The following is a 13,684-nucleotide window of genomic DNA, read 5'->3' as shown; positions in this document are numbered from 1 at the left end:
GTTAAAGAACATTAACCAGTCATACCCCTCGGACACAAGACTGGAATGTCCATTAGCATTATAGTCTTTTTTGTGTTGATAATTCTTTGGAAACATTTTCTCATTATTGTATCCATTCATATGTCAGTATCTTAGGATTCTTTCATTCACTCACAGAACATTTATTGAAATATCCCATGAGGCAGGTACTGTGCAACTTCTAAGGCATCTAAGCAGGTTGAGATGGCAATAAATCTGCAAACTTGACTCTCTCTTTATTTCCACATGTGAATATATCCAACAATGTAATGGAATATTCTGTTTTGCTGTAGGAAACTGGAATTGGGGCGGGGAATCTGTGTACCTGAAGCATTATAGCTCCTGAACAGTCATGCTGATAATCAATTTTTAAACTTTTGCCTTCTCTGAAAGAAATTTCTTCAGTTTGCTGGATTTCTGTATATACTTTCATACCACCCATATTTCTCTTTATGACATTTATTATATATAATTACTTGTTTAGTGTTTGATTTATGCTTCAGACAAATAACACAAAGTCTTATTTACTGCTGTATCCTCAAAGCTTAATATACTGCTTGGCATCTGCTACTCTAGAAACATTTGTTGAACAAGTGAATTTCACTTACACATAAAATTGTATAGCTCAGTGCAAATTTGTAATAACAGTTAATAAAAACTATAGAAATTGAGTTTTGGTCTTCAGAGATGTAGTGTCTTTGGTTTCTTCTGTTTTCAGAAGATCCTGAAGTCAGGGATAGGTAATAGTTTTAATTTGCTTAGGCAGTTTTGAGGTCTCTAGGGATTAGCCTAGCTACTACATACGATCTGCTTTTCAAGAGTGGCCTTATTGTCTTCTGGCCATTATATAGACAGTAATGGCTTAAATTATTTAAAAAATTAAAACAAACTTTGGGGAAGGGGTATCTCCAAAATAAAAGCTAATTCTAATAATGATGAAGACAGCAGAAATCTCAAGAAAATGATGATTATTCTATTCTTAGCCAGAAAACTGAAGATTTAAGGGAAAATTACATGCCATAGTGGTCATATTTAATTTTTACATTTTCACCCAAACCAGCTCTCTGTGTATTTTAAACTGCAGTCACATAGCCGCATGGAACATACCATGCTGTTTTTCAATTTTGTGCTTTTGAAAATGCATTTCTTTCTGCTTAAAACATCTATTATGTAGACCTGTTTTCCTCTTCTTGTCTTTCTTAATCACCCCCACACAAATAATCTTAGTCTTTGACCTTGATCATTTGTCAAAATCCTGTTTACTTAAGACCCTTTTGTGAAGTCTCCTATGACTTTCCAAATAACTGTTTGTTCACATAGAACCTTGTATATGTCATCTTGTGTTAATAATTGTTAACAAGTCTTCCTCCCTCCCTGGAATATAAACTTCTTGAGAATATGTACTGCATCTTAACCATCCATTTCTTTCCAGCATTTAAGACAGGATCTATTGCATAGAAGCTCTTGAGCTTAAACAAATAGATATGTCCAAAGTACCTATTAATTACCAGCCACTGGGTTTGATGCTAAGTTTGCAGAGATAAGTAGAAAAGTTACTCCTCCTAGGAGCTTACAGTCTATGTAACTGATAAATGCTTTGTGAATATATGAATGAATGAATGAAATAATGATTTTTTAAGAAAAGGAACAAATAGATTCTTAATTATCATGCCTAGTGGCATTCTTGTTTTCCTCTTCTTAGCCACTATGGTATTTGACCCATGTTGATATTCCTGACCTTCCTAAGTCTTTTCAACTTTGACTTAATGTTGCACAGATCCATCTTGATTTATTATTTGTTTCTCTAAATATTCTAGGACTCCTTAATAAACTAGTGTTCTTTCTCTGCCTGCTAAACATAAACTTACTATAAGATCCTCTTTTAGATAATTGTTTTCTCTTTATCCTCTTTTGAATATTTTATTCATTTATATAATTTTAACTATTATTTAGCACTTACCCCTAAACTCAAACATTGTGATATTTTACAAATTATCAAAAAAAGAGGAGGCTTGCTTTTAAATAAAGATTTCTCAAAGTTTTGAAAAGATGCCCATACTTTTAAGCAAGTAAATGTTTTAATTTTTATAGTGAGCTTTTTATTAATTTTTTAATCAGGAAAAAAGATTCTTTTTGAAACATACATATTTGGTTGTAAATTTCAGAAATTGTTTATTTTAGTCTTTCCGTGCTGCTGTAACAAAATACTACCAAAAAAAAAAGTACTACCAACTGGGTCGCTTATGAACAATAGACATTTATTTCTCATAGTTCTGGAGGCTAATAAGTCCAAAATCAAGCCTCCAGCAGAGTTGCATTCTGGTGAGGGTCCTCTCACTGGTTCATAGCTGGCACCTTCTCACTGTGTCTTCACAAACTGGAAGGAACTGAGTTCTTTGGCAGTCTCTTTTATAAGAGCATTAATCTCCTTCATAAGGGCTCCATCCTCATGACCTAAGCACCAGCTAATACCATCATCTTTGGGGCTAGGATTTTAGCATAAGAATTTGGGGGGGCACAAATATTCAGACCATATTAGTGTTTTTTTTTTTAATTTAGATAATTATATGAATAATATTGGACCCTATTAACAAAGTATGCACATGAGAATAAAGATTGTTTTATTTCACTGTTTATCTCTAGCACGGGGCACAGTGCCTGGGCCATAGTGGCCATTAAATAAATATTTGAATGAGTGAATGAATGAATGAATGAAATCTTAATCATTACTGATGTTTCCCCTTTATTTTAGGAACTCATAATCAAAACTGTATTAAGCTCGGCAAGAGATGAGCCCTCTGGTCCTGCACGGTAGGCCAGATTCTCCCTTTTTTTTTTTTTTTTTTAAAGATTTTATTTATTTGAGAGAGAGAGACAGAGAAGGCACAAGTTGGGAGGAGAAGGAGAAGCGGGCCCCCCACTGAGCAGGGAGCCTGACAAAGGGCTTGTTCCCAGGACCTCCAGATCATGACCTGAGCTGAAGAGAGGTGCTTAACTGACTGAGCCACTCAGGTCCCCCTGGTAGTTTTAATAGTAAATAATTTATTAGCATTAAGAAAGAATTTCTCATGTGCTCTGTTCAGGAGGAAAGACATTCCTGCATTGAATTATTCTAAAATTTAACATTCTACAAAATTTAAAATTAAATTTAAATTTTAAGAATGTCAGTATCAGGGCATGCCAAGTATACCATGATACTAGAAGGAGTTGACTTTTTTAGGAGTTGAGGAGCCGGTATGTACTTCATCAGAAGCTTATACATAAATACACTAATGAAATTTTTACTGATTCTGATTATCAGGTAACTCCCTTCAAGCTGAAACTCAGTTGAAACAGGGAAATGAAGTTTCACAAGATGTTAAGAAATAGAAAATATTCTACAAGTTCTGTTCCTGTTGGAAACCCTTTATAAAGTATATGAATTTTATTTGTATTGTCAATTTGTTTTACAACAAATTTGTAGCTAGCTGTGTTAAATATAAGAATTATGAAAATAATATTTAGGGGCACCTGGGTGGCTCAGTCAGTTAAGTATCCAAACGCTTGATTTTTGGCTCAGGTCACGATCTCAGGGTTGCAAGATTGAGCCCCTGCTCAGGCTCCGTACTGGGCATGGAACCAGCTTAAGTTTCTCTGTCTCCCTCTCCACTGTGCTTCCCTTCTTCTCTTAAAACAACAACAAAACAAAACAAAGGAAGGAAAGAAAAGAAAGAAATATTTGGCTTATCCCATCAGCTTCGTGTTTTTTTGCTTAAGTTCATTTTGTGCTGTCAGTAAAATCACTTTCTTTTTTTGAAAGCAGGTTACATATTTGGGAAGCTTTATGGGAATATCAGTTTATTAATATGTGTTTGTTTCAAAGATCCTGTGTGTTATCCCCACCTGTGGGCCTGGTAGTAAATTATGATTGAAAATCAGGCATTAAGTTGGGGTCATTTGCTTTCCTCCTACTTACCCTTGCTTAAGAAGAGCTAATATACAGAGTAACAAATTGATTGATTCACTTAAGCAGTGCATGTTTATTCTAGATTGGTTGGTTGTGGATATTTTGGTTGTGGTGGTGCTTTTGGTGGTGATTGCATTTCATTTAATGGCTCATCTCCTTCTATTTATATCATTGTTGGTTGCCCTTTTCGCAGATGTGTAGCATTGTGCAGTTTAGGTATTTGGATTTGTGAAGAACTAGTCCATGAGTCTCATCATCCTCAAATCAAGGAAGCTCTGAATGTAATTTGTGTTTCCTTAAAGGTAAAAAAGAAAGACCTATCCCAATATACATGGAATATATTAATATAGTATAGAATGCAGGACTATTTTTCTCCAAATGTCAATTATATATTGTGTCCTTATAGAATAAAACATTTGAGAAATGTGTTCATTAATTTTATATTACATTATTTCTTTGATCCTGATCTTTTCCTTCAGAGTGGTCCTTCTCTTGAACTTAGGATATCCTAGTTATAACCTATTTTATCTCAACTTTTTATGTCACTTAACAACATATATAGGTTTTTTTTTCCTAATCGATATTTTTGTAACCTACTCTTTAATCCTTAATACTTCTGAATTCTTGAGCTGTTTAGTGTTTTGGCTTTATTATTCAAATTAAATGCTCCTTTTGTAACCAGAGTAAGATTTGTTAAAAAATAATAACCTAATTACTTGGAGAATCTGAGTAAATTTTTTGCTTGTGAAAGTATGCATGATATTATTTTTGTCTTAAAACTTGCAATACAGTATATATATAGACTTCTAAACATAAAACGTACAAATATTATTTGACAAATATTTCTGAGTATGTTTGAGGTGGTTTGCTAATCAGAGTGAGGGATACCACTCTGAATAAAATACAACTGTATACACTAGATTCAAGAGATTATTAATATGAGGCAGAAAAGGATTAAAATGAGAGTAATAAAACAGAAAGCTGAGAGAACCAAATGAGTGGGTGCATATAACATGCTAATTGAGGTCAGAGGAAGCTGAGATCACTTTGACTTAAGTAATAGAGAAGACTTTGGAAAGAGGAGATGTGAGGTAGTGGGGGAGATTTGGTCATAGAGAGTTAAACATAACAAATTTGAATTTATGCCACTGAAGAGTCATCCAAGAGCTTTAAGCATAGAGAATGTCAGCATCAGTGCAGTTCTTTAGATTAATTTGAAAGTAAGTAGATTGGAATGGGGAAATGATTGATAAGGAAATTAGCATTTTATAGGCTATTGCAGAAATCCAGGTAAGAGAAAAATAAAGAAAAAAAACTTTAATGGGGACAGACACTCAAAATTAAAAATGAAGTTAATTGCGTTTTAGGATGTGTGGTGAATTTTTGTTTTGCAGCTGTATATTTATCTTAATATTTTAATAAACATAAAATTGCAAAAAGAAACATATGAAATTTAAAGTTTTTCAGCAGCTAATGCATTAATGAATATTTTGTTGTTGTTATTACAGTTTACTAATAAAACAGTAGCCCATGTAGCTTGTAACATGCTTCACATGCTGGTTCATTACGTACCTAGACTTCAGATTTACCAGCCTGATTCTCCCTTGAAAATTATTCAAGTAAGTATTTCTCATTTATTATGACCCTGTTAAATATAATAAATTTACTCCTATATATTTTAACATGTACCTAAAAAAGTATAATGAGATCAAGACATTTTTGAGAGCAAATAACATGTGCATATTTTGCCTTCTTTAATAATTGTTTATTATTTCATATTTTTGTATCAAATTTATTCATATACTATTCAGAGTATATGTTTATTTAAAAAGCCACATTATAAAATATCTTTTTTTAAAAGCATAAATTTACAGAACACACACACACACACACACACACACAGGAACGTCTGGAAAGACAAGAGTAGATTTCATTTTATTTCTCTCTCTCTCTCTTTTTTTTTTTTTAAGTAAGAATGGGGCTTGAAACTCACAACCTCAAGGTCGAGAGTCACATGTTCTGGGCTCCTGAATGACTCAGTGGGTTAGAGCCTCTGCCTTTGGCTCAGGTCATGATCTCAGAGTCCTGGAATTGAGTTTTGCATTGGGCTCTCTGCTTGGCGGGGAAGCTTGCTTACCCTGTCTCTCTGCCTGCATCTCTACATACTTGTGATCTCTGTCAAATAAATGAATAAAATCTTTAAAAAAAAAAAAGTTACATGTTCTACCAGCTGAGCCAGCCAGGCACCCTGAGAGTGGATTTCCTTATTTTTCCCCCCAGCTTTATTGAGAAATAGTTGACAAATGTATGTATTTAAAATGTAGAACATTATGATTTGATAATTGTGGAATGATTACCAAGGACAAGATAATTAACACATTCATTACCTCACATAGTTAAATGTTTGTTTGTTTATGGTGAGAATGCTTAAGCTCTGCTCTTAGCAACTTCCAGATATTCAGTAAATGATTAACTATAGTCACCATGCTTTTCATTAGATCCTTAGAACTTACTGTTGTTATAACTTAAAATGTATACCTTTTGACCTATAGCTCACCATTTCCCTCTTCTCCTCCCAGCCCCTGGCCACCACTATTCTATTCTGTTTCTGTGAAAGCAGCATTCTTTTTTATTTTATTTTTTTAAGATTCCACATACAAGTTTGTTACATATAGTACTTGCCTTTCTCTGTCTGGCTTATTTCACTTATAGTAATGCTTTTCAGGTTCATCCATGTTGTCACAAATGGCAGGATTTCTCTCTTTTTTTTTTTTTTTTTAATTTTATTTATTTGACAGATAGAGATCACAAGTAAGCAGAAAGGCAGGCAGAGAGAAGGGGGGGGAAGCAGGCTCCCTGCTGAGCAGAGAGCCCGATGTGGGGCTCGATCCCAGGACCCTGGAATGACCTGAGCCGAAGGCGGAGGCTTTAACCCACTGAGCCACCCAGGCGCCCCCAGGATTTCTCGTTTATGGCTGAATAATAATAATCCATTGTGTGTATATACACACATATTTTTAAAAATTCGTTTATTCTTTGAAGGACATTTACATTGTTTCTGTATCTTTGCTATTGTGAATAGTGCTACAGTGAACATGTTGTGCAGAGATACTGATTTGATTTCCTTCAGAAATATACTTGGGAAGTATATTTCCTTCAGAAATATACTTAGGAGCAGGATTGCTGGATCATTATGGTAGGGTTTTTTTGTTTGTTTTGGTTTTGATCATATGGTAGTTACTATTTGTAATATTTTGAGGAACCTCCATGTTGTTTTCCATAAAGGCTGTACCAGTTCACATTCCCACCAAGGTGTGTATCAGTTTTCTTTTTTCTACCTTCTTGCCAACATCTGTTATCTCTTGTCTTTTTGATAATAGCCATTCTAACAGATGTAAGGTGATATCTCATTGTGGTTTTGATTTGTATTTTCCTCATGATTAGTGATGTTGAGCACTTTTTCATATACCTATTAACCATTTGAATGTCTTCCTTAGAAAAATGTTTATTCAGGTCCTTTGCCTGTTATAAATTGGATTATTTGCATTTTTACTATTGAATTTGAGTTCTTCATATATTTTATGTATTAACCCCTTATCCAATTACATGGTTTTTAAATACTTTCTCCCATTCCTTTTCAATTTATTGCTTCCTTTGCTGTGCAGATGCTCTTTAGTTTGATGTGGTCCCACGTATTTATTTGAGCTTCTGTTATCTGTGTTTTTGGTGTCTTACCTAAAAAATCAGTGCCAAGACCAGTATCAAAAATATTTTTCCTAAGCTTTCCTCCAGGATTTTTTGGTTTTAGGTCTTAAATTTAAGTCTTTGATTCATTTCAAGTTAATTTTTGTCAATGGCGTAAAACAGGGGTCCAGTTTCATTCTTCTGCATGTGGATATCCAGTTTTCTTAACACTATTGATTAAAGATATTGTCCTTTTACTATTGTACATTCTTGGTGCTCTTATCAAAGATTAGTTGACCGTAAATATGTGGGTTTAGGTTTTAGGCTCTCTATTCTGGTCCGATGGTCAGTGTGCCTGTTTTTATGTCAATGCCTTACTGTTAGTACTGTGTTGTGATTACTGTAGCTTTATAATGAAGCTAGAAATCAGGAAGTATGATGCCTCTAGTTTTGTTGTTCCTCAAGATTGTAGGTTCTTTGGGGTTTTCTATGGTACCATACAAAATTCAGGATATTTTTTGTTTTTCTGAGAAAAATGCCATTAGAATGTTGATAGAAATTACATTGACACTCTAGATCACTATGGGTAGTATGAACAATCAAACAATATTCTTCCCATTTATAACATGGAATGTCTTCCCATTTATTTGTGTCTTCAATTTCATTCATCTGTGTTTTAATAGTTTACAATGTATGGATCTTTTACCTCCATGTTTATATTTATTCCTAAGTATTTCATTGATTTTAATGCTACTGCAAATGGGATATCTTTCTTAATTTCTTTTTCTGACAGGTCATTGGTAGTATATAGAAACGCAACTGATTTTTGTATATTAATTTTTAATCCTGAAACTTGACTGAATACATTTATTAATTCTGACACTTTTTGGTGGATTGTTTAGGGTTTCCTAAGTATGAGATGATGTCATCTGCAAACAAATAATTTTACTTCTTCTTTTCGGATTTGGATGCCTTTTAATTCTTTTTCTTCCCCAATTGCTATGCTAGGACTTCAGGTATTACGCTGAAGAGAAATAGCAATTGTGGGCATCCTTGTCTTGCTCCTGACCTTAGAGGAAAAGCTTTTAACTTTTTGCCATTGAGTATGATGTTAGCTATTGGTTTGTCAATGGCCTTTATTATCTTGAAGTACATCCTTCTGTAACTAATTTGTTGAGCAAAATAGATTTCTTGAGTGATAGAATTGCAGATGATTTTTAGAAATTGTTTTGCTCATCTGTATACTCTCATTTTTCTATGAGCATATTTGTCTATTTAAATATATTGATTCATGAGTTGAATTTGTAAGAAATCCATTTATAGTGGACAGACTTTATATGATTTTGGTTCCATACATATGAGGATTATAAATGACTGATAGTTAAGAATACTTGAAAAACTTACCTATTAAAAATTATTTTGAAGTAACAGTGTTAATGTATTTAGGATTTAAAAATGTGGATAAACTTTCATTAGTAGATTTTTTTATCACTTCACCATTAACATTTAAGTTTTAGGATGCATCATTTAACATATTTTGAACTTTTTTTTCTTTGCTGACAGATCCTGATAGCCACCATTACCCACCTTTTGCCAAGTACAGAAGCTTCATCTTATGAAATGGATAAGAGGGTAATTTAAATTTTGTTTGATATTTGATATGTGTTTAGTAAAATATTTATGTTTGAAAACTGCAAAGATATATATATTTACATGGTAAATATTAATTCATCTTGTGCTTAAAAATTGCTATGAGAAATATATCTTTTAAAATTTATTATTTTTTTAAAAATGTTAAACCCCAAATTACAAAATCTTTTTTTAATTAACATGTAATCTATTGTTTGTTTCAGGGGTACAGGTCTGTGATTCATCAGTCTTACACAATTCACAGCACTCACCATACCACATACCCTCCCCAATGTCCATCACCCAGCTACCCCATCTCTCCTACTCCCCACCTCCCAGCAATCCTCTGTTTCCTAAGATTAAGAGTCTCTTAAGGTTTGTCTCCCTCTCTGGTTTTGTTTTGTTTCATTTTCCCCTCTTGCTTCTCAAATTCCTCGTATCAGTGAGATCATACGATACTTGTCTTTCTCTGATTGACTTATGAAATATATCTTTACATTATTTAAAAGTAACTAAATTGTATTTTAGTTCAAATTTCAAGTTAATCACGGTCATTTGTAAAGTCTTTGAATCTCAGGATTGTGAGGAACCTTGGAGGATATTTTGTTCATTTATAATTATTTCTCTTTATCCTGCCAAATTATGGTCTTGTTTATGCCTGAAAATTAGTAATTATGAGGAATTCATCAACTCTGAAGGTAACCATATATCTTTATATAGCTGTTACTGGTAGAAAATAAAGAAATTTCCATTAAGGAGAGTACTTGTAATAGAGTTACAGCACATAGAATAAGGCATACCCTTTGGCCACAAAAAGTTCTAGATTACATTTACGTCAGTAAATCCATTATGAGACTCCTTTAACTCTTTCAGACATTGTCTTTGTCAATCTAAAGTTTCTATTTGGTCTCTTTTCATAGTTTCCATAGCTTTCCTGAAATCTACATTTCTTCATCAATTTTATCTGTCTTTTCTTTTAGATTTTTAACATATTTATCATAATTATTTTAAAGTAATGACTTTAAATTCTGGTAAATTCAATATCTGGGTTATTGCCATGTTTATATCGATTGAAATCTTTTCCTCTTGACTATGGATTCCATTTTCCTGTTTGTGCATATGTCTTAGTTTTTTATTATACATTAGGCATTGTACATAACATGTTATGAACTCTAGAACTGTGCTACCCAGGATAGTGACTACTAACCACATGTGACTTTAAATTTAAATCAAAATTAAAAAAATAAATAAATAAATTCAAAGTTTATTTAAAATTTTAATTTGCTTATTTGTGCTAACCACATTTCAAGGGCCAAATAGCCCAGTGGACAATGTATACTATTTCCATCATTTCACAAAGTCTGTTAATCAAGGCTGCTCTAGATTCTGTTCATTTCCTCTGAAAATTATTTTATTCCTTTCCATTTTCACGTCCCAATCTTGCATTCTATTCCCCATATCTGTGTCACCATCTCTTAATCATATGGTGTTGAAATCTCAAAAAAGCAGAGTTATTGGAGAAGGATGAATTTCAGTTTCCATTGTGTTGCATGTAAGGAATATTGCCTAGTAAAACCACCAGCAAAGCAACTCTGTATACCTAAAGTAGTAAATTTGAAGCTAGAAAAAAAAATTACTGGTATCATCAACACATGAGTAGTATTAAACTATGGGAATATATATTTTTACTTAAGGAGAAGTTACAGAGTAGGAAGAGTTATTAGCAAAGTAGAACACCTTGAAAAATAACAGAGCAGGGGCTCACCAAAATAGAAGATAGAGACATAGAAGGTTCCTGAATTTTCTTCCTCCTGTGGATGCACAGAAGATGCAGCTACACATGGAGCATTTCTCTCTGAGAGAAATCCAGAAACTAGTTGAAAGATCCTACACATCTGCTAACTGAGAAAATACCCACATCAAAATATGTAGGAAACATTGAGGCACATTCTTGTAATATACCCCACTGTTGGCACAATCTGGAGAGAACGCCCAACTGCTGGGGTCTCTCTGAGGAGAGAAGAGTTTAGACCACAAATCTAGCACCCGAACTTTTAAGTCTGCCACCCCAGGGATGGGCTTCTAAATCACTTTGCTCTGAAAGCCAACAGGGCTTGTATTCACGAGTCCCCCAAAAGTATAGGGAAAAAAGGAACACTCTTTAAGACTGTGAGCATGTGCTATCCATATTCCCCTGGGTTTCAGTGCAGGGGGAAGAGGCATTCTTTCCCTATAAAGAATTTGAATGCGTATTTTCCCAACTGCTGCTTGAGGGTCTAGCTTCTTTTTTTTTTTTAAGATTTTACTCATTTATTCGACAGGTAGAGATCACAGGTAGGCAGAGAGGCAGGCAGAGAGAGAGAGAGGAGGAAGCAGGCTCCCCGCTGAGCAGAGAGCCCGACGTGGGGCTCAATCCCAGGACCCTGGGATCATGACCGGAGCTGAAGGCAGAGGCTTTAAACCACTGAGCCACCCAGGCGCCCCAAAGGTCTAGCTTCTAATCAGCCTTCATCCAGATGCTGACTGCAGTCCTCCTGGAAGCCCGTTAGAACCAGTGGGCAGTTCCCCTGTAGTCTTCCTCTGGCTGGCTCCAACAATAAAACCAGGTTTCCAGCTTTTCCCTAGAAGGAGCTCGTCGACACTAAATGAGTGGCTCCCAAATCACCTCATTCTGGCAGCAGACAGAACTTGGCATTCATGAATTCTCTAGAAACACACAAAACAGAGGTGGTTCTATTTGCGCGAGCACTCCCAGCAACTGTTTTCTTTGGCTTAGCACAGAATGAGTAAGCAAAAATAGCCAGCTCTCAATTTCTCTGTTAGGAGTTAGACTGCATAGCTAATATTGCAGCTTGACCAGCTGAAAGTCAGCTTTCCAGTTAGCCTGGATCCGGGAGCTGAAGGGGTAGGTCATTAGTAGTCCTTCAGGAGCCTAAATAAGTATATTGGCATTTCCGACCCTTTTAGGACACAGCTTGGATAGTCATGGAGGTTTGAGGGACAGCTAAGAGCTTGAGCCAAGCAGCTGTATAGTCTCAGCCTGGCTGAGACTTATATAATTGCAAAATATAATATATAATTGGAACACATTTCCAATTATATAAGTATCTTATAGGAAGACAGTTTGAGACTATATAAATATCCTATTATTTCTTAAACCTTTACTAAGTAGTTTTGCTAGCCATTGATAACTCTTATCAGAATTAAATGTTGTTATGATAGTTTCAAATGGTGATTTCTTAATTCTGTCATTATGTTTACATTCATTATTTTTCTGTGATAAGGAAGAACTTTCTCTTGTCCCCTATCCATCTTACTATGGTGAGATCATGATTCTTTCTTTATGCAGTGGATTGTATTCCTAGTTTTTTACTATCATTATTTATTTCAAAGCTCAAAATGTTCCGGATTTTAGCCAATGGGAATGCCCTTTAAATTGTCTTCTTTGTCCTTTTTGTCATATCCTCCTTATTGTTCTTTCAACATATCCTTAAATTCTGTTACTACAGAATTTTTCACTCCTCTTGTATTTTCCCTGACGCAATACTGGAATTAGCCATTTCCCCAAGGAACGTTGGTTCCATTGAGTGGAAATAAAGATCTAGGAACTAGGTGTTTACATGGTCAGTGGGTTGTCGGGGTTTTTTTTTGTTTTTTTTTTGAAGTCCCTCCCAACAGAGTTAAAAAATAAATAATATGTACACACACAAATATATAATATGTATTTTATGTGTGTGTATTAAAACACCGTGAGTTTGCCTTGACACCTCTGATTCTAGTCCAACACCACAAGGTTCAGTCTGTCCTCTCCTTTTACTTATTTGTAACTAACTGCCCCAATAATGAGAACCTGGCTCCCATACGCAGTTATCCACAATGTGTTTACTTCTTTGTGCAGTTTTAGAAAAATAAAGGCAGTTTCAGAATATATTTATGCCTGTATATAGTTACCAAGAGAGTATATAGTGCAAAAGTTCTGTTTAAAATTTATTTAGGTTACTTCTCCCTCCATTTAGCCTCATTTCAGTGTGGTTATAGACTTCATTTGAAATATAGTTCAGGTTATTTTTTCAGTTTATATTCCTAAATTTTAGTGTTTCTCCCTGTTGTTCTCAGGTTTTTTTAGTTTATGTTTTATCCATTCTTTATTTCTGCACAAGTGAGCAGATAACATTTATAATTTTTTTTCTCCTTGTTAAGAGTCATATTTTAGATATTCTTTGGTGCTTTTTTTTAAATTTATAGGATATCTTAGAAATTCACAATACTTCATAAAGATCTTTTGTGTTCTTTTTTACAGCTATATAACTATATAGGATTATTTCTCCATTATGTGAATGTACTGTAGTTTATTCAACTCACTGTCCTATGTGTGAATGAATAGGGTTTTTTTCAGAATTTTGCAAT

General features: G+C 34.2%; 1 protein-coding gene across 7 annotated transcripts in view; it reads left to right on the top strand.

Annotated features, from left to right (window-relative positions):
- RALGAPA1 (Ral GTPase activating protein catalytic subunit alpha 1) overlaps window positions 1-13,684 on the top strand; it is a 247,497-nt gene that overhangs the window by 126,342 nt on the left and 107,471 nt on the right. For all 7 annotated transcript variants that reach the window (XM_059181915.1, XM_059181914.1, XM_059181918.1 and 4 more), the window contains 4 exons: window positions 2,771-2,829; window positions 4,158-4,266; window positions 5,473-5,583; window positions 9,212-9,280. In XM_059181915.1, the coding sequence (XP_059037898.1) occupies window positions 2,771-2,829; window positions 4,158-4,266; window positions 5,473-5,583; window positions 9,212-9,280 (348 nt within the window). The remainder of the gene's footprint in view (window positions 1-2,770; window positions 2,830-4,157; window positions 4,267-5,472; window positions 5,584-9,211; window positions 9,281-13,684) is intronic.

The sequence above is a fragment of the Mustela lutreola genome, chromosome 7 (genome assembly GCF_030435805.1).
Source record: "Mustela lutreola isolate mMusLut2 chromosome 7, mMusLut2.pri, whole genome shotgun sequence".
NCBI classification, from domain to species: domain Eukaryota; kingdom Metazoa; phylum Chordata; class Mammalia; order Carnivora; family Mustelidae; genus Mustela; species Mustela lutreola.
The sequence above is the reverse complement of the archived record's forward strand: the minus strand, read 5'-3'. Positions and strand labels throughout refer to the sequence as shown.